Raw genomic sequence first — 18,462 nt, forward strand, 5'->3', positions numbered from 1 at the left:
GTTTTGCTTTGTTGGGGTTAAAGGGGGTGGTAAATAGTATCCCCTAAAGAAGAACTTTTTGGCTCAGCTGGTAAAGAATCTGCTTGCAATGCTGAAGACCCAGGTTCGATCCCTGGGTCAGGGAAGATTCTTGGAGAGGGGAATGGCTACCCACTCCAGTATTCTTGCCTAGAGAATCCCACGGACAGAGGAGCCTGGTGGGCTAGAGTCCATGGGGTCACAAAGAGTCAGACACGACTGAGCAACTAACACACACACAAAGAATAACTTTTAGCAAATTGAGTGAGTGAAAAAAAGTACAATCTCTGGCTAGTCTGTAGGGTTTAAATATAGTGAGCTTCCTCTGTGTTGCACATGAGTAGAATTCGATAACTGTTTGGAATTCTTAGTGTAGAATTGTGGTTGGTACGGTTTTTTGTTAGTGCAGTTTCCATGGAGAAAGTAACAAGCCTTTAGCTGCCCCAGAACTCCCAGGTTCTCTCCCAGTGTGAAGCTTTAACAGTAATCAGGGATATTTGAGGACCTGCTCAGCCAGCTTCAGAAAGGGAGGAAGAAAACAAAACAAGGTAGGCCAGGAGATAGAGAGCAGCCTGATAACTACTACCTCACTGTTTAAGAAATGGCAATTTGGAATTTGAAATATTTAACTATCTTGTTTATATTTTCATAAAAATATATATGCAACATATGCTCTGAATTCTTATATATATTTGGAAGTTAAAATATGTGTGTATGCATGCATGAAAGCTGTAATTCCTGTACTAAATATAGACCAGCTGACTTCAGGGGTACATATTGTACATTAGCCAATGTATGCCTGGTGTTGAGATAAACTGACATAATGCTACGCTTGCTCACTCTTCCCCGCCCCCCTGCCACACTCATCCTGCATACTCACATATATTGTTATAATGTACTATGTGTCCATTGTTTACATATAAATTGCACTCTATGCATATATTTACAGCACACTGTTCATTTTTACATTTGTATATTCACACCAATTATCGAAAAATGAAATTTTCTATATCTCCCACCACCATCACATACTCATATTTCAGGCTTGAAAACTCTGGCTACAGTTTTTTCGTGTTGTTTTGGCAACAACCCAGAGTAATCTATTTCCTCGTTCCTTTAATTCGCACACTGTGTGCTCCCCCTGTGTGTGTGTGTGTGTGTGTGTGTGTGTGTGTGTGTGCATGTGTGTGATGGAACGCATGAAGGGGCTGGTACCGATTCTCCCCCAGCAGATACAGGGGAGGAGGGGCAGTTGCTGGCAGGCAGGCACAGCTGGAGAGAAGAGGCTGCAACCAAGAGAGGGGCTGGTAAGGCCTTTGGGGCAGGGCAGGAAAAGACATGCAAGCTCTGCCAAAATGTGCATCTCTCCCTACTCCAGCTGGAGCTTTCGCTCCTCACATAACTCTGCCATCCATATGTGAGTAAATGCCTTGTTTCAGTGACACAGAAAAAGTTTGAGCCTGGCCTTTTGACTCAAACAGTCAAAACTTCATTTAAATAAAAGGGAATAGGCTGAGTCTAAATTCTCATTCTAAACGCCAGGAAGACCTCATCATGAGAAATGAACATTCCACTAAAAATGGAAACAAGCCCATTTTAACACACATTTTTAGTATCACGAGTTTGGATAGTATCAGGAAATGCTGGCGAGGAGGTAACAGCCAAGATTTCTTCAAATCCTCCTATCTGCCCTCCCAACTCTATCTTTCCATCTAAAACTGTTGCTCCTATTAAAAAAAAAATAAGCTCAGATTATCTTCACTAGTAGAATGCATATACATATGCATATTCTAAAACCTAGCAAGCAGCTTAAAAGCAGGGACCAATTTATCCCTAATATATCCCTTGGTGCAATAGGAAATAGTTGTGGCAGTGATGCAAAGGAATTAATTGCTGCTAATATCAAGAACCTTCAATCGGCTCAACACTTTGAAAATCTGGTTCCATGAAATAACATGTGGTTTGATAAAATTGGAAGTTCACCAAGATCTATAGCTTTATTTATAATATTAGAAGATTCTGGGCAGGTAGGGATCATGTTGAAATAGCTGCTCATGGGCATTCTCACTGGTTGTTACTTAAGCAGCGTTTAGTCCTTATATATGCTGCAAAGAGCATGCTGGTTTTCTACAGAATCATCAAGAAGTCACTGTCTTATCCACTGACACCCATGTCAGGCATCACCCTTTAGGAGAGGTGTGAGTGTGAGTCCTATGGAAGCAAATAGCCAATACAAAGCACACATAACCCTGGTTCTTGGGTTTGCAATCCTCCCTGTCATCAGAGAGGCAATGAGAGGACCTTTCTCAATCCAACTGTGAGTTAGAGAATGATATCAGATGCACCTTGGCAGAGGAACACACAGAACAGCTCAGAGAAGGATATAATAAAATTGTTGTGGTTGAGGCAAATATCCTCATTCCTCCGGTGTGGAACCCACATGGGAAACATTACTTTGTGTTGTTGTTTCTAGCAAGTCTTAATAGTAACGCATTTCCTACTAGCAGCCAACATTTGCACCTCATCCAAGTGGTCCATGTGAGTGTTGTTTTTCCTAATTATAAAAAAGCAGAAAGCAAAAACTTGTATCTCTGTATTAGTGCTTCCAGCTAGCCTGCATCATAAAGGCGGGCTGATTGCCCACTACTCAAGTATCTCGGCAGTGAAGCCAAGAAATGGCTTTCTATCTACTGAGATAAGCATATTATAAGTTGGCTTCATGTGTGAATGGAAGAGAGTGCCATTCAGTGGAGAGAGTGCCTCTACTTCCTATGATAGTCAGGCCACACTGAAGACTCAGATGGTTATGGATATTCAAGGCCAGATTTCAACAACTGAGGAAATCAAGTGTTTATAAGATGCTTTCTCTGGTACTATTATGTTTCCTTAGTTTTAAAGGGAATACATGTAAAAATTTGTTGCTCAAGAAAAATGAGATATGCTGTGCATTAGGCTCTATCTTGCATTGACTTATATATTTGTAACTAGGGAGTAGGAGACCTTAGACTTACTGTCATTGAGCCCTGCTGCTCTTAGTACTATGGATCAGTGAAGTCCTAAAATGGCACATTATTATATTCCATTGGAATGGTAAGTCAGATTAATTTATCATTAAGAAAGGGGAAATGGAAACATCTAGTTTTTTGGTTTTTTGTTTTTCTTTCATTGTGTCTCAAGACTGCCGTCCCCAGAATTGGATTTAATGAGGCCTTGGCCAGGTTGAAGATGGCGAAAGTAAGTGTTTACTGGCAGATTTTTGCTTACTTGCCAGTCTCATCTTTCCACTTCATTGCTGAGCTACTAATTGACACTTGCTGGCAAGAGTTGGCCCATCTGCTCTCAGAGGACCCATGAAGAACCCTAAAACGCTCTAGCCAGTTGGCCTCCCGGTGGAGGATAGGTCAGATTTTGTCCTTCATTTATACAAAAAACAAGTCCCTGCCAGGCGCTGCCTCAGGTTGCAAGGTTGGTTGTAGATATGAGAAGTTAGTTGCATTTGTGGGGGGAAAAGTAGTCTGGAATAGAGTGAAACTGCAGGTTTCCAGAGCCCTCCCAACTGGCCCCAGTTCCCCCAATGCATTCCCCCACCCCAACTTGTTACTTAGAATGCTTCTAAGTATGTACATGCATGCCCAGTTGTGTCCGCCTCTTTGTAGCCCCCTGGACTGTAGCCCGCCAGGCTCCTCTGGCCATGGAATTTCCCAGGCAAGAATACTGGAGTGGGTTGCCATTTCTTACTCCAGGGGATCTTCCCAACCCAGGGATCAAACCTGCATCTCCTGCATTGGCAGGCAGTTTCTTCCCTGCATCACCTGGGAAGCCTGCATACTTGGTGTTTATAAGTTTTGCACAGTTATTTATACTGTAAATGAGAGCTTTATGTGGTAAGAGTAATGGGACTGGGTTTTCTTTCCTTTTCTCTGTATCCCTCATGGGCCACCGGAGTATTCCTAAAATCATGAACCCCAGGGTATTTCAACACCTTTCCTCCCTGATTCATAAACTAAGAAAGCTCATCTCAAAAGTTGTAACGTAAAAGGTTAGATTATCCTGTATGCTGTGGCCAGAGTTCCTCCCTCATCCCCCAACTCTCAGCCTCTTGATTTTTTCCAAGGTTGAGACTAGGTTAAACTCCTTTTTCCTTGTGAAGGAACTGACTGTAAACTTCAAGGCCTGAGCACTTGCTTATTTTGGTTTAAAGGAACCTCAGCCCAAAGGCTCCTATTACAGAGTGAAGTGGGGAGAAGTGGTTTGAAGCCTGCCCTTCCTTTTGTTTCTTTTGTTATGATCTGGTTGTTAAGGGTAGAGAGGGGTGAAAAACAGGGCAAAAGCCCATTGAGCCCTTGAGTTGATAACCTTGGCTTTCAGGAGGCTGGGCTGTGTGTTTCCATGACTCTCCTGGAATACCCAGTACAAACTGCTGCCCAAACCAAACCCCATTATAACCTTTTAAGCAAACCTATGTTTTGCTTAAAGAGAGAAGCTGCCGCTCTCAACCGTTTCCCAGAGCTCAGCCTCCTTTCGGCTCTCTGGCATGTCAGCACTTGCCTCCTGTTTTTTCCATTGCGTGCCTCCCCAGCTCAGCCACAGGGGCCCCACCTCTCCCAGAATTGGGGTATGTGACCCTGGAGCCCAGACAGCCTTGCACATAAATCTTCCTGGTCCACCTGCAGTTCATCTGTCAGCGGCCGCCCCACTTCTCCACTGGATGTGCTATTCCCACACATCCATCAGACAATCCTGAAGCCTCCACGGGCCATTGGAAATTCATACGGGCCCTGTCCCATCTCCGGGTCTTCATCTGTCTTCTCCTGTATCATTGCCTGCCAGGCCCAGGCTCTTCCACACTTCAGACCTGAGCTTGGAGCAGATCAGCAGCCACACCACAAGTATGGCCAGTTGCCATCAGGGTACCTTATCTGAACTCGTGCTCTTTTCCCAGCAATAGGTACTCCAGAGCAGCTTATATCATCCTAGAGGCTGAGGAAGATAGGGAACTAGAGAGGCTCAAAGCTTCTGATTGGCTTAAACCAGATATGAGCAATTTTTCCAAATTATCTGCCCTTTTTTGAACTAGAAGCAGGTTTTCCCAATATGACACGTAATGGTATATTGTAGGGAAATGAATACAGTAATGAAGGCTTTTAAGTCTCTTCTCGATGCTAGGTTACATGAAAGAAAAATGCATAGCCCAGTGGTTCAAAAGCACAGGTTTCCTCTAATTATTCTATTTATTAGCTGAGTGACCTTGGGCAGGTTAATCTATCAAAACTGTTTATAAAAATAGCATATAGTAAGTACCAAGAGTTGTGAGCATTAAAAAAAAAAAAGGCATCTCCCAAAATTGCAGTTTCAAAGTGCCTGGCACATAGCAAGCAATGGGTAAATGTTAATTATTATGTTATTGGCTTCTTAGAAGAAACGGGATCTTTAAATGAGGAAATATCGACAATGAGTGGCACAGACACTGAGTCCTAGACAATTTTGGGAAAGAAGGACCTGAGAAGTCTTCAGAGAGGCAAACGCAGGGCTGGGACTAGAAGAATGAGTAGAACTTAGATCATTTGATCTGGGAGAGTCCACATTTTCCTGCAAATTGGAGGAGCTTGTAGCAGAAAGAGAATGGAACTGGGGATTAGAAGCCCTGGTCTCTGTGTTTTCTGCACTTACTCAGCATGAGCTTGGGTGCACCACTGAGCCTGAATTTCCTGATGGTAGGGAAGGGGCCAGGAATATCTGCTTTGCCTGGCTCCCAGTACTGTTGGATGAGCCATGAAAAAATGCTTTGAAATGGTATTGTGTGACATAAGAATAAAGTCATTATTAAATCCTTTGATTTAGAAAAAGAGGATCCCAGAAGAGTCCCTACCTATGACTAACTATATAACCTACATGCTACTGTGCTGTGGAAGAGCTGCTGATAGCCCTAGTAAGGTCATAGCCCAATGTTAGCACACCCATCCTGACTCTTCGTCCTAGGCTCTTTGGGAGTCTCTGTTCATAGTGTCTGAGTTCCTACATGGATTCCCACAGATAATCACAACAATGATAATATTAGTAAACAATCACTACCATTTATTTGGCACATACAATCAGTTAGACACTCTGCTAAATATTTATAAACATCATCCCTCTTGGTTCTCAAACAGTGTCATGAAACAGCTATTGTTATTTCCAGTTTAGAGGTAATTAATCCCCTAGAGAAGGAAATGGCAACCCACGCCAGTATTCTTGCCTGGGAAATCCCATGGACAGAAGAACCTGGTGAGCTACAGTCCATGGAGTCGCCAAAGAGTCAGACACAACTTAGCGACTAAAACAACAACAAAGTTGTGGCTTAGAGAAATAATTTACTTTGGCTCCATTTACTTAGTAAGTAAGTGACAGCTTGATTTGACTCAGATTTCTTTGACTCCAAAGCTTAAGTTCTTTGTGCCATTTTACTGTTAATTTTTAAGGGGAAGAATGCTTCCCCACCCCCCAGATATGTGTCAGTTTTCCTGCGGAGAATTAAGCATGAGTTAAATGAATAAAATAGTTAATATTTAGGGAGTCCCTCTCCCGTTACTTATGGCTCCACAGTGTTTCCTTATAACACCACATGCTCTTCCTAGTCCCGAGACTGGGGTGTATAACAAAGAGAATAATCCCTTGTAGTCATCCTGGGGTTTATATTAATATAGTCATTGTTACATTTGAACATCAGAAAAAGTTCTTGAAACTATGTTATCCTGTTGTACTCATGAGGATACCAAGGCTAATGGACGTCAAGGAACTGACCCAGATTCCCAGCTAATAATTGGGAGAGCTGTCTAGAATATTACAACTGTTACTAATAAAATAATAGCAAGAGTGTGGTGTTATTAATAACCCTATAAACAATGTCCGACATGAAACAATAAGACGGTTTCCTCCTTGAACCTTGGAATGCAATGGTGTGATGCTTGTGCTTGAGTATACTTAAAATTATGTCTGTGTTACTGACATTTAAATAACCAAATCCTGAAACTTGCTGGAAAATGAAAAGGTTTATTTTCTTGAGTAATAACGGCTGAAATAGAAGGAAAGGGAGATCAGCTAGTCGATTCTTATCACGGCACAAAGGTTTCTGAATGTCAAATGTTAAGCTCTTCTACATTCAGTAGGAATTTTGCTCTGAATCTCCAGTTCCCTGGGGTACCTTTCCTGTCTGTGCCTGTCAGCTTCATTGTTATGTATTTTAGATAAAGCTTTCCCCAACATTCAAAACTCCTTCTGGCCCTTCCTTTTAGGACAGAGACATAAATAACGGGTGTACTATGCCTTTTCATTTTTGTTTTCTTTTACCTTGTTCTACCCGTATGCCCACCCCACCTCCAATCTTCAGAAGTATAAAGCTAAGGTAAAAAGAGCTTTTTAAAAAAGGTTGGGTAGGGGGAAAAAAGGGGGCTCTGGGGAAGTATGCAAATGACAGAAATGTCTATGGGAAAATTAAGGGAAGTGAAATTCAGCAAGAAAGAAATTCATTGATGTTGTGATGAAACGTTGTCACTGGAGATGATGACAAATAAGAATCCGTTCCCATGGGGACTGGCCAGCTACCTACTCATCATTTGACCCATAGCTGGATGCTGGCTAGCTGAAGAATTGACCCAAAAGATGACAAGATGGTTTTAGCCCTGTCGTCTCATCAGCATTCAGGAACCCCTTAGGGGATGAAGGGGAGAGGATAAAGAAGGATAAAAGATGAAAGCTGAGCCATGGAAAGAAAAATGTTTTTAATTACACTGAGAAGGATTGTGGGTCCACCTGTAGCTTTTTGTTGAGAATGTCCTTTGTTTTCCTCTGTCTGCAGGGATCATGGCAGGATACAGACCCAGAATCTGTCTGGCCTCTTGGAAGTTTCCGCCTTGGTAGCGGGTCCTCTCGAATTTAACGGATACATTCAGGATTTAATCTCTCTGTGGGCTATCTTTACTCTAATAGATTCTGTTATGCTTGCCGAGCAACCTGGATTTGGTTGGCATGCTAAAAGAGATTGCTTTTAGAGAGGGAAAATCTACCCCACGGTGGAGCGTGAGGTTTCTACTGTGAGTCACTCTCACAGTCCTTGTCCGAAGGGCACCCAGGGGTCGTCTCAGGCAGTGGGGTCAAAGGAGGCCAGATCACCCGCTGGGAGTCCAGAGACCCTCAAGCTCCACATGCCTCTTTTTTTTTTTTTTATTCCACATACACAATAGAAATTACAATTTCATCTTACTACTCTGTGATGACAGATAAATTAACTCAGATCAAAAGCCAGAGGAAAATACTGAATTCTGAAGTTCACTTCCTTCAGGATAGGAATGTCACATTTATTCTGTTCTCCTTACAGTAATGATCAAGCTGGAATACCCGGAACTAATCAGGACAATTAAACTTAGTTCGGTAGAACTGATAGCACAGTAGTCAGGTAATGACAGATAGGCATTGTTTTGGAGGGTACATTACTTCAAATTCATATCCCTTTTTCTTATTGGTGGTAGAATTAGCAATTCTAAACTTCAGAGTTTTGACTTTCATAGGAATTATGAAAAATTCCAAATGAAATGTAAATTATTAAAATCTAATTCTCATGAGACTGTGTATGGTTTATGGTATTCTGCCAAGAGTTTCATAGCATTGATTCAAATGAGTTTGAAAAGAAATCGTGGGAGGTTGTTAGGTCTAAGAAATCACAGAGTGAAGCGGTGTTGCACAGACGGAAGCTTGGGTTCTGAGGCAGAATGTTACTGGTTTTGGATCCCAGCTTTACTACTTACTAGTTTTGTGACCTTGAGCAAGCTTTTTTTTAACGATGGAGATGTGTAGTTTGTAGGGTTCCTGGAAGGATTAAATTGTCATATGCTTGTGAGGTGCTCATAACAATGTCCTACATATGATTAATGTGGGCAGTTTTTTTAAAAATGAAGCCAGATAGGGTGTCATAACATGGACACTGAGGAGTTACTGACCAAGAGGAGTGAATCCCAGTGGAGAGAGCTTTCTTCTGAGACCTTTTATTCATTGTCTTGTGTGTCTGGACTCTGTATGTAAGTAACTGCTTCCGCTAATGAAGAATGCCACTTTAGGCCCACCCTAACAAGAAGGCCAAAGGCAGATACCACCCCTCTGCTCCCCCATCCGCACCAGAGTCCATTTCCCATCACCCAGTAACCACCTCCCACCCCAACCCTAGGAACAATTCCTCAGCCAACCCACTGTGTGCCTTGGCTGATTATGTTAATGGAAGTTCTATTCCTCAGATTCTGTGATTTTAAAATTTAAAATTTCAAGCCACTATTGCAGCTTTTCTTTTTTCTTTTTTTTTTTTTTTAATTTTTAGTTTTTTATTTTTTAAATTTTAAAATCTTTAATTCTTACATGCATTCCCAAACATGAACCCCCCTCCCACCTCCCTCCCCAGAACATCTTTCTGGGTCATCCCCATGCACCAGCCCCAAGCATGCTGCATCCTGCGTCAGACATAGACTGGCGATTCAATTCACATGATAGTATACATGTTAGAATGTCATTCTCCCAAATCATCCCACCCTCTCCCTCTCCCTCTGAGTCCAAAAGTCCGTTATACACATCTGTGTCTCTTTCCCTGTCTTGCATACAGGGTCGTCATTGCCATCTTCCTAAATTCCATATATATGTGTTAGTATACTGTATTGGTGTTTTTCTTTCTGGCTTACTATTGCAGCTTTTCTTAACTTTGTCTGGGACAGCAAAACTGAGCAGGTGAATACACAGGTTTTATAGACAAGACAGTTCTGAGTTTTAAATGAGGGAGTGAAGTCTTATATTTTGTGGTTCATTGATATAAAATGTCAGTACTTACACTGTGGTGTCCTGTGCCTAGTATATGGTAAGTACCACTATATGGCGGTTATCATAATTTTCTGAAGAACATTGGAATCTCTTTACAACAGATTTATAATTTACAGGATACTGTCTTGATGATTTCAACGCAGTGTCTCTCTCTGAGCAGCTTTGTTTAGCATAGCTTCAACACATTTATCTTATGAAGGAATTCCACCTATCCTGGGTGTTCTGGTTACTTGTTGCCATGTAAGAACCACCCCTTGCCGCACCCCGACCACCACCCCTCCCCCCACAACCCAAAACGTAGTGACATAGACAACTTTCTTCATGCCTACAGATTCAATGGTTCAGGCATTGCAAGGCTGGCATCTCTGTTCCATAATGCCTAGGACTCCATCAGCGAAGGCCAGGGGTTAGAATTATCCAGAGACTTCTTGACTCATATCCGGAGCCAGGCTGAGATGACATGAAGACTTGCTTGGCTAGAGCTACCAAGCAAATACTTCACTGTGGCCTCTCCATGTGTCTTGGACTTCTTACAGCAGGGTGGTTGAGAGCATTCTAAGAGAGACAGGCAGAAGCTGTATGGCTCTTTATCATCTCAGTTCAGTTCAGTTCAGTTGCTCAGTCGTGTCCGACTTTTTGTGAGCCATGAATTGTAGCACGCCAGGCCTCCCTGTCCATCACCAACTCCCAGAGTTCCCTCAAACTCATGTCCATCGAGTCCGTGATGCCATCCGGCCATCTCATCCTCTGTCGTCCCCTTTTCCTCCTGCCCCCAATCCCTCCCAGCATCAGAGTCTTTTCCAATGAGTCAACTCTTCACATGAGGTGGCCAAAGTACTGGAGTTTCAGCTTTAGCATCATTCCTTGCAAACAATACCCAGGACTGATCTCCTTCAGAATGGACTGGCTGGATCTCCTTACAGTCCAAGGGACTCTCAAGAGTCTTCTCCAACACCACAGTTCAAAAGCATCAATTCTTCGGTTCTCAGCTTTCTTCACAGTCCAACTCTCACATCCATACATGACCACAGGAAAAACCATAGCCTTGACTAGACAGACCTTTGGTGGCAAAGCAATGTCTCTGCTTTTGAATATGCTATCTAGGTTGGTCATAATTTTCCTTCCAAGGAGTAAGTGTCTTTTAATTTCATGGCTGCAGTCACCATCTGCAATGATTTGGGAGCCCCCCAAAATAAAGTCTGCCACTGTTTCCACTGTTTCCCCATCTATTTGCCATGAAGTGATGGGACCAGATGCCATGATCTTCGTTTTCTGAATGTTGAGCTTGAAGCCAATTTTTTCACTCTCCTCTTTCACTTTCATCAAGAGGCTTTTTAGTTCCTCTTCACTTTCTGCCATAAGGGTTGTGTCATGTGCATATCTGAGGTTATGGATACTTCTCCCGGCAATCTTCATTCCAGCTTGTGCTTCTTCCAGCCCAGCGTTTCTCATGATGTACTCTGCATAGAAGTTAAATAAGCAGTTTGACAATATACAGCATTGACGTACTCCTTTTCCTATTTGGAACCAGTCTGTTGTTTCATGTCCAGTTCTAACTGTTGCTTCCTGACCTGCATACAGATTTCTCAAGAGGCAGGTCAGGTGGTCTGGTATTCCCATCTCTTTCAGAATTTTCCACAGTTTATTGTGATTCACACAGTCAAAGGCTTTGGCATAGTCAATAAAGCAGAAATAGATGTTTTTTCTGGAACTCTCTTGCTTTTTCCATGATCCAGCAGATGTTGGCAATTTGATCTCTGGTTCCTCTGCCTTTTCTAAAACCAGCTTGAACATCTGGAAGTTCACGGTTCACATATTGCTGAAGCCTGGCTTGGAGAATTTTGAGCACTACTTTACTAGCATGTGAGATGAATGCAATTGTGCGGTAGTTTGAGCATTCTTTAGCATTGCCTTTCTTTGGGATTGGAATGAAAGCTGACCTTTTCCAGCCCTGTGGCCACTGCTGAGTTTTCCAAATGTGCTGGCACATTGAGTGCAGCACTTTCATAGCATCATCTTTCAGGATTTGAAATAGCTCCACTGGAATTCCATCACCTCCACTAGCTTTGTTTGTAGTGATGCTTTCTAAGGCCCACTTGACTTCACATTCCAGGATGTCTGGCTCTAGATTAGTGATCACACCATCGTGATTATTTTGGTCGTGAAGATCTTTTTTGTACAGTTCTTTTGTGTATTCTTGCCACCGCTTCTTAATATCTTCTGCTTCTGTTAGGTCCATACCATTTCTGTCCTTTATTGAGCCCATCTTTGCATGAAATGTTCCCTTGGTGTGTCTAATTTTCTTGAAGAGATCCCTATTCTTTCCCATTCTGTTGTTTTCCTCTATTTCTTTGCATTGATTGCTAAGGAAGGCTTTCTTATCTCTTCTTGCTATTCTTTGGAACTCTGCATGCAGATGCTTATATCTCTCCTTTTCTCCTTTGCTTTTCACCTCTCTTCTTTTCACAGCTATTTGTAAGGCCTCCCCAGACAGCCATTTTGCTTTTTTGCATTAATTTTCCATGAGGATGGTCTTGATCCCTGTCTCCTGTACAATGTCACGAACTTCCATCCGTAGTTCATCAGGCACTCTATCTATCAGATTTAGTCCCTTAAGTCTATTTCTCAAGTCCACTGTATAAACATAAGGGATTTGATTTAGGTCATACCTGAATGGTCTAGTGGTTTTCCCTACTTTCTTAAATTTAAGTCTGAATTTGGTGATAAGGAGTTCATGATCTGAACCACAGTCAGCTCCCGGTCTTATTTTTGTTGACTGTATAGAGCTTCTCCATCTTTGGCTGCAAAGAATATAATCAATCTGATTTCAGTGTTGACCATCTGGTGATGTCCATGTGTAGAGTCTTCTCTTGTGTTGTTGGAAGAGGGTGTTTGCTATGACCAGTGCATTTTCTTGGCAAAACTCTGTTAGTCTTTGCCCTGCCTCATTCTGCATTCCAAGGCCAAATTTGCCTGTTAATCCAGGTGTTTCTTACTTTCCACTTTGGCATTCCAGCCCCCTATCATGAAAATGACATCTTTTGTGGGTGTTAGTTCTAAAAGGTCTTGTAGGTCTTCATAGAACCATTCAACTTCAGTTTCTTCAGCGTTACCGGTTGGGGCATAGACTTGGATTACAGTGATATTGAATGCTTTGCCTTGGAAACGAACAGAGATCATTCTGTCATTTTTTGAGATTGCATCCAAGTACTGCATTTCGGACTGTTTTGTTGACCATGATGGCTACTCCATTTCTTCTGAGGGATTCCTGCCTGCAGTAGTAGATATAATGGTCATCTGAGTTAAATTCACCCATTCCAGTCCATTCCTATAATGTCAATGTTCACTCTTGCCGTCTCCTGTTTGACCACTTCCAATTTGCCTTGATTCATGGACCTGACATTTCAGGTTCCTATGCAATATTGCTTTTTACAGCATTGGACCTTGCTTCTATCACCAGTCACATCTACAACTGGGTATTTTTGCTTTGGCTCCATCCCTTCATTCTTTCTGGAGTTATTTCTCCACTTACCTCCAGTAGCATGTGCCAGTATCACTCTCCACCAAGTTATAACAGCCAAAATTGTCTCCAAACTTTGCCCAGCACACCCCCAGAGGCAAAATCACCAGTGGGACATTTAAACCACATTTGCACATTTTATTACAGAGACCTCAACAAGAATAATGTATGTGTTTTTTTTAAAATAGTGAAAACTCTTAACTCAGGGAGTCGATTTACAGGTGGGCATGTTAGTTTTTGAGACACACAGTTCCTTCTTTGAAAATGCTGAAATGAATTTGAGCAACCTATTATCACATTAAACATTGCACTCATACCCTTTCTCTGGTGTCTGGACATTTTTCTAAACTTTCTAGTGTGTACAATATTTAACAAGGTTGAGAACCTCAGTTATTTAATTGAAACTCTGAAAGTGCCAGAGTGTCACTGGTACAAAATCAAAATGTTAAAGCAACTTGAAAGGAATAAATGAAGATATTCTGATTTGACTCCATGTTCTCAGCTTGTAAGCTACTGGATTGTGTGCGATACGTGACCCAAAGGAGATGATTAGTTCTCCTCTAGTGTGCTGGTAATGAATAGCTCTACAAAACCAATTAGCTATAATTCTATCAGTCATTTCATTTGGGTAACATTTTGTTTAAGGGGAAGAAAAACAACACTGTTTTCCTTGGAGATCTGTAATTAAGCTGTGATATTGGGTGGGGACAACTGAAGAAAAAGTAGTCTGCTTAGCAATTTGCTTTTGCTATTCCCATGTGAAAGTGTATGATGATGTAGTGTTAAGTTAAGAAAGACATTTACCCATGTTCAATGTATAACAGACCAAATACAAGTCTATTTCTAACGATATATATTTTATTTTATATGGGTGTCTGCACTGTACAACTTCAGAGATTCTCCATTCACATGAAAGGCTGTGAATGGTGCCCCCTGGAGCTGTGTAACAGAACATACTGAATATCATTTCCCTTCGTGTATTTTCCTCCTCAAAATTCTGTGTGAATACAGAGCTATGAATAGTGGCACTTTTCTCTTCCAGTCATTATTTTGCTCTGTAACCCCTAACACTCACTGCCATGTCAACAGTAACATCAATAGGCTGTTTTCTCCACCCAGGGCATTTTTATGGATCGGTATTGTTCCATCTGAATTTGAACACATGGGTAGTTCTTAATGTATCTTTATCTATTATAAGATAGAAGTTATTATTTTACCACAGATTAAGTATTCTTCTATGACTTTTGGGTATTTTGCAATTTTTATTTAACTTTACATAATGCAATAAGACATGAATATGTTTTTTTTACCAGAAATTTAATATAGACAGCTTGTGACAAAAGTTAATGTATAGTTAAAAGTACAGTGGGTTACTGTCCTGGTCTTTTGATTTATTTTGCTTTCTCTCATCCCACAGCTAGCCAAAAAAATCCGAGAGAAGTTCAACCGTTACTTGGATGTGGTCAACCGGAATAAGCAAGTTGTAGAAGCATCCTACACAGCTCACCTGACCTCTCCCCTAACTGCGATTCAAGACTGCTGTACTATCCCACCTTCCATGATGGAGTAAGGCTTGGAAATTTTTGTCGTTTAAGCCAGGAATTGAACTGCCTTCCATTCATATTTAGAATACCTATTCGTTTATTATAAAATGTATTCCTATCTTAACTAAGCCCTTTACTTTTATATAGACGAATAATTTTTAAAGAAGTGTGAGTATATGCAGGAAATTCCTGGATCTTCTCCGCTCACCTTTTTGTCAAGCTGGAGTCTAGGTTCAGAAATATCAAATATTGTTTGAGTCCAGAGTTGACTAAGTCTAGAAAATTGCAAGCATTTTTTCATGTGTTAACTCATGTGTCATGAATAAGACAGTCTCACTGATTGAGCTGATTTGCCTAATTTAAGGGACTGCTTTTTATCCTTGGCACATTAGTAGCAAAAATTCCCATATCAGTCCTGGGTGTTCATTGGAAGGGCTGATGTTGAAGCTCAAACTCCAATACTTTGGCCACCCGATGTGAAGAGCTGACTCATTTGAAAAGACCCTGATGCTGGGAAAGATTGAGGGCAAGAGGAGAAGGGGACGACAGAGGATAAGATGATTGGATGGCATCATTGACTCAATGGACATGGGTTTGGACATGGGTTTCCAGCTGTTGGTGATGGACAGGGAGGCCTAGCATGCTGCAGCTCGTGGGGTCGCAAAGAGTCGGACATGACTGAGTGAGTGAATTGAACTGAGCATCCTTTATAGTGTCCTTAAAACTTCAGATAATATTGAAACAGAATGGTTGAGGCTACTTTTACTGACATAGTGATATTTGTATCCGGTTGAGGATATTTTATTTATTGGCATATGTGTGTATTAGTTGCTCAACTGTGTCTGACTCTTTACAACCCCATAGACTGTAGCCCGCCAGGCTCCTCTCCCCATGCAATTTTCCAAGCATGAACACTGGAGTGGGTAGTCATTCCCTTCTCCAGGGGATCTTCCCAACCCAAGGATCAAACCAGGGTCTCCCACATTTCAGGCAGATTCTTTACCATCTGAGCCCCCAGAGAAGCCCTTCATTGGCATGAAAGTGTAAGTGAAGTCGCTCAGTCGTGTCCAACTCTTTGCGACCCCATGGACTGTAGCCCACCAGGCTCCTCCGTCCATGGGATTTTCCAGGCAAGAATACTGGAGTGGGTTGCCATTTCCTTCTCCAGGGGATCTTCCTGACCCAGGGACTGAACCCAGGTCCCCTGCATTGCAGGCAGAGGCTTTAACATCTGAGCCACCGGGGAAGCCCCTTCATTGGCATAGTGATTTATATCTGGACGGGTATAGGGTTATATGATGCTGGAAAATGTAGAGGAAAGAACACTTATTTCGAGGTACAAAGATTTTGACTTGGTCTCTAATTAGCTGAGTAGCCATAATCTAGTTACTTAATGTTATATTTTTATATGCAGTTTTCTATCAGAGGATAATAATCTTCATTAAACCAAGTTAGAATTGGCTATTTAGAATGACTAAAAGAAATTAACATACTCTAAAATTATGAGTGTAAAAGTTACCATATCTAGTGTGTATCACTCTTCTTTTTGTATAATAAGTGCTCTTAAAGCTATGCAAAGGATGGAAACAACACAATTCTTTGTTAGTTAAATGATGCTTTGCTTCCTACAAAGAAGTTTTTACTGATTATATTTTCCTGGTGGGCTATGTAGGTAACCGAGCATCCTCAGATCATTTTATTGCTTCATCTGTATGATGTTAAGATGAGACTTTTTCTCTGGCTTACCTGTGTGCAACGTAGAGAAGCTCATACTAGCTGTTTATTAACCTAAACCAAAAGTATATACATTTTGGAATGAGACTGTCCAGATATGAATATTAATTCCAGGAGTTGGTATTCAGGGGGTCTCAGATAGGTGACAGCTTTAACTGAGCCTTTCTTTACCTGTAGAATGGAAATAATAATGGATATTTCACAGGATGTTGTGAGCATTTTTTGAAATCATATAAGAAAGTACTTTGCAAATTGTAATGTTCTGAGCAAATATGTGCTTTTCTATCATAGTGAACATTTCAGTTTTATTTATTAGGTTTAATCAAAGAAGAAATTCTTTTTTATAGTTGGGGCATTGGTAACTTAATGTTTTCAACAATTTGCCTCTAATCTAAAAATAAAATAAGAGTCCATTGGGCTTTAAACCGAAGGGAAAAAAAATCATTTCCTGACTGAGAAAAAAAGACTGGATAGTAAGGGAGAAGTCCTTACAGCTAGAATTACACTTAAAAGACTGGTTCTCAACTAAGATGATTTCCACTCGCCTTCATCCCCAGGGAGATTTGGCAGTATCTGGAAACATGTTCAGTTGTCACAGTTGGAAGGTGGAAACAGTTGCTCCTAGTGAAGAGAGGCCAGGGGTGCGGTAAACATCCTGCAATGCACAGGACAGTCCTCCAAAGAATTATCTGACTCTAAATGTCAGTAGTGCAGGAGTTGCCTCAACAGACAGGAGATCTTCATGAAATTTCTAAGTGGAACATGGGTCTAGGTGAAACAAAAAGCTTGAATTGACTGATGTCTACTTGTAAATCTACCCAATATGTCACCTTTCCATTTTTTTCCCACCTCATGAATTTCTATTAATGTTTCAACAAGCAATATAACCATTTGTCTCACTTCATAGCTTCCTATAACCTCTCTTTCTTCCCCCTCTCCTCCTTCACCTTTGCCCCTGGAAGAATTCATTGTTCCCTCATGTTTGTCCCCATAGTGAGTTTCCGTCGCCTCTATTACAGTGCAGAACTGAATGGACCACATGTTGCTGTAGGTATGCCTCCCCGGCTGCTCTGGGCTGGGATTACAGCGTGTCCATTTTCATCCCAGTGCCTCACAATTGTGTTTGATTACTATGTGCTGGAATCTGAAATGACTTTAATATGGGGATGAGTCAGGGGTGAGAAATTAAACTATTATTGGGTGGGACCAAATACTGAACATAATTAAACAGTGAGAGCAAACCGTGACACAGCAGAGAGGTGCTCTGGTTCCTCCAAGCAGAGAAGTATACCAGATGGATGGCTTCACAGAGGGTTCTGTGTGCATACTGGGGAGCTCCTTTTCAGTTCAGTGGTTAGGACCCCACGCTTCCACTTCCAGGGCCGCTGGTTTGATCCCTGGTAAGTAAGGATAAGACCCCCGCAAGCTGCACGGCATGGGGAAAAGAGGTGTCCCTCTTGGACCTAGGGATTATCATACTAAGTGAAGTAAGTTAGAGAAAGACAAAGGTTGCACAATAGCGCTTACATGTGGAATCTAAAAAAATGATACAAATGAATTTATTTACCAAACAAATACACTCACAGTCATAGAAGACAAATTTATGGTGACCAAAGGGGAAAGGGAGAAAGGGATAAACTGGGAGTATGGGATTAACAGATACTACCATGTATAAAATAAACAGCAAGGATATACTGTATAACATAATACCTTGTAATAGCCTATACAATGGAAAAGAATCACAACAAAAGATACATACCTGAATCACTTTGTACACTTGAAACTAACAGAATATTGTGAATCATCTATACT

At 41.4% G+C, this 18,462-nt stretch overlaps 1 protein-coding gene across 1 annotated transcript in view; it reads left to right on the top strand.

The window, feature by feature from the left end:
- Window positions 1-18,462, top strand: part of CACHD1 (cache domain containing 1) — a 238,231-nt gene that overhangs the window by 115,860 nt on the left and 103,909 nt on the right. The window contains exon 3 of the mRNA XM_069593634.1: window positions 14,790-14,938. Within this exon, the coding sequence (XP_069449735.1) occupies window positions 14,790-14,938 (149 nt within the window). The remainder of the gene's footprint in view (window positions 1-14,789; window positions 14,939-18,462) is intronic.

The sequence above is a fragment of the Ovis canadensis genome, chromosome 1, assembly GCF_042477335.2.
Source record: "Ovis canadensis isolate MfBH-ARS-UI-01 breed Bighorn chromosome 1, ARS-UI_OviCan_v2, whole genome shotgun sequence".
NCBI classification, from domain to species: domain Eukaryota; kingdom Metazoa; phylum Chordata; class Mammalia; order Artiodactyla; family Bovidae; genus Ovis; species Ovis canadensis.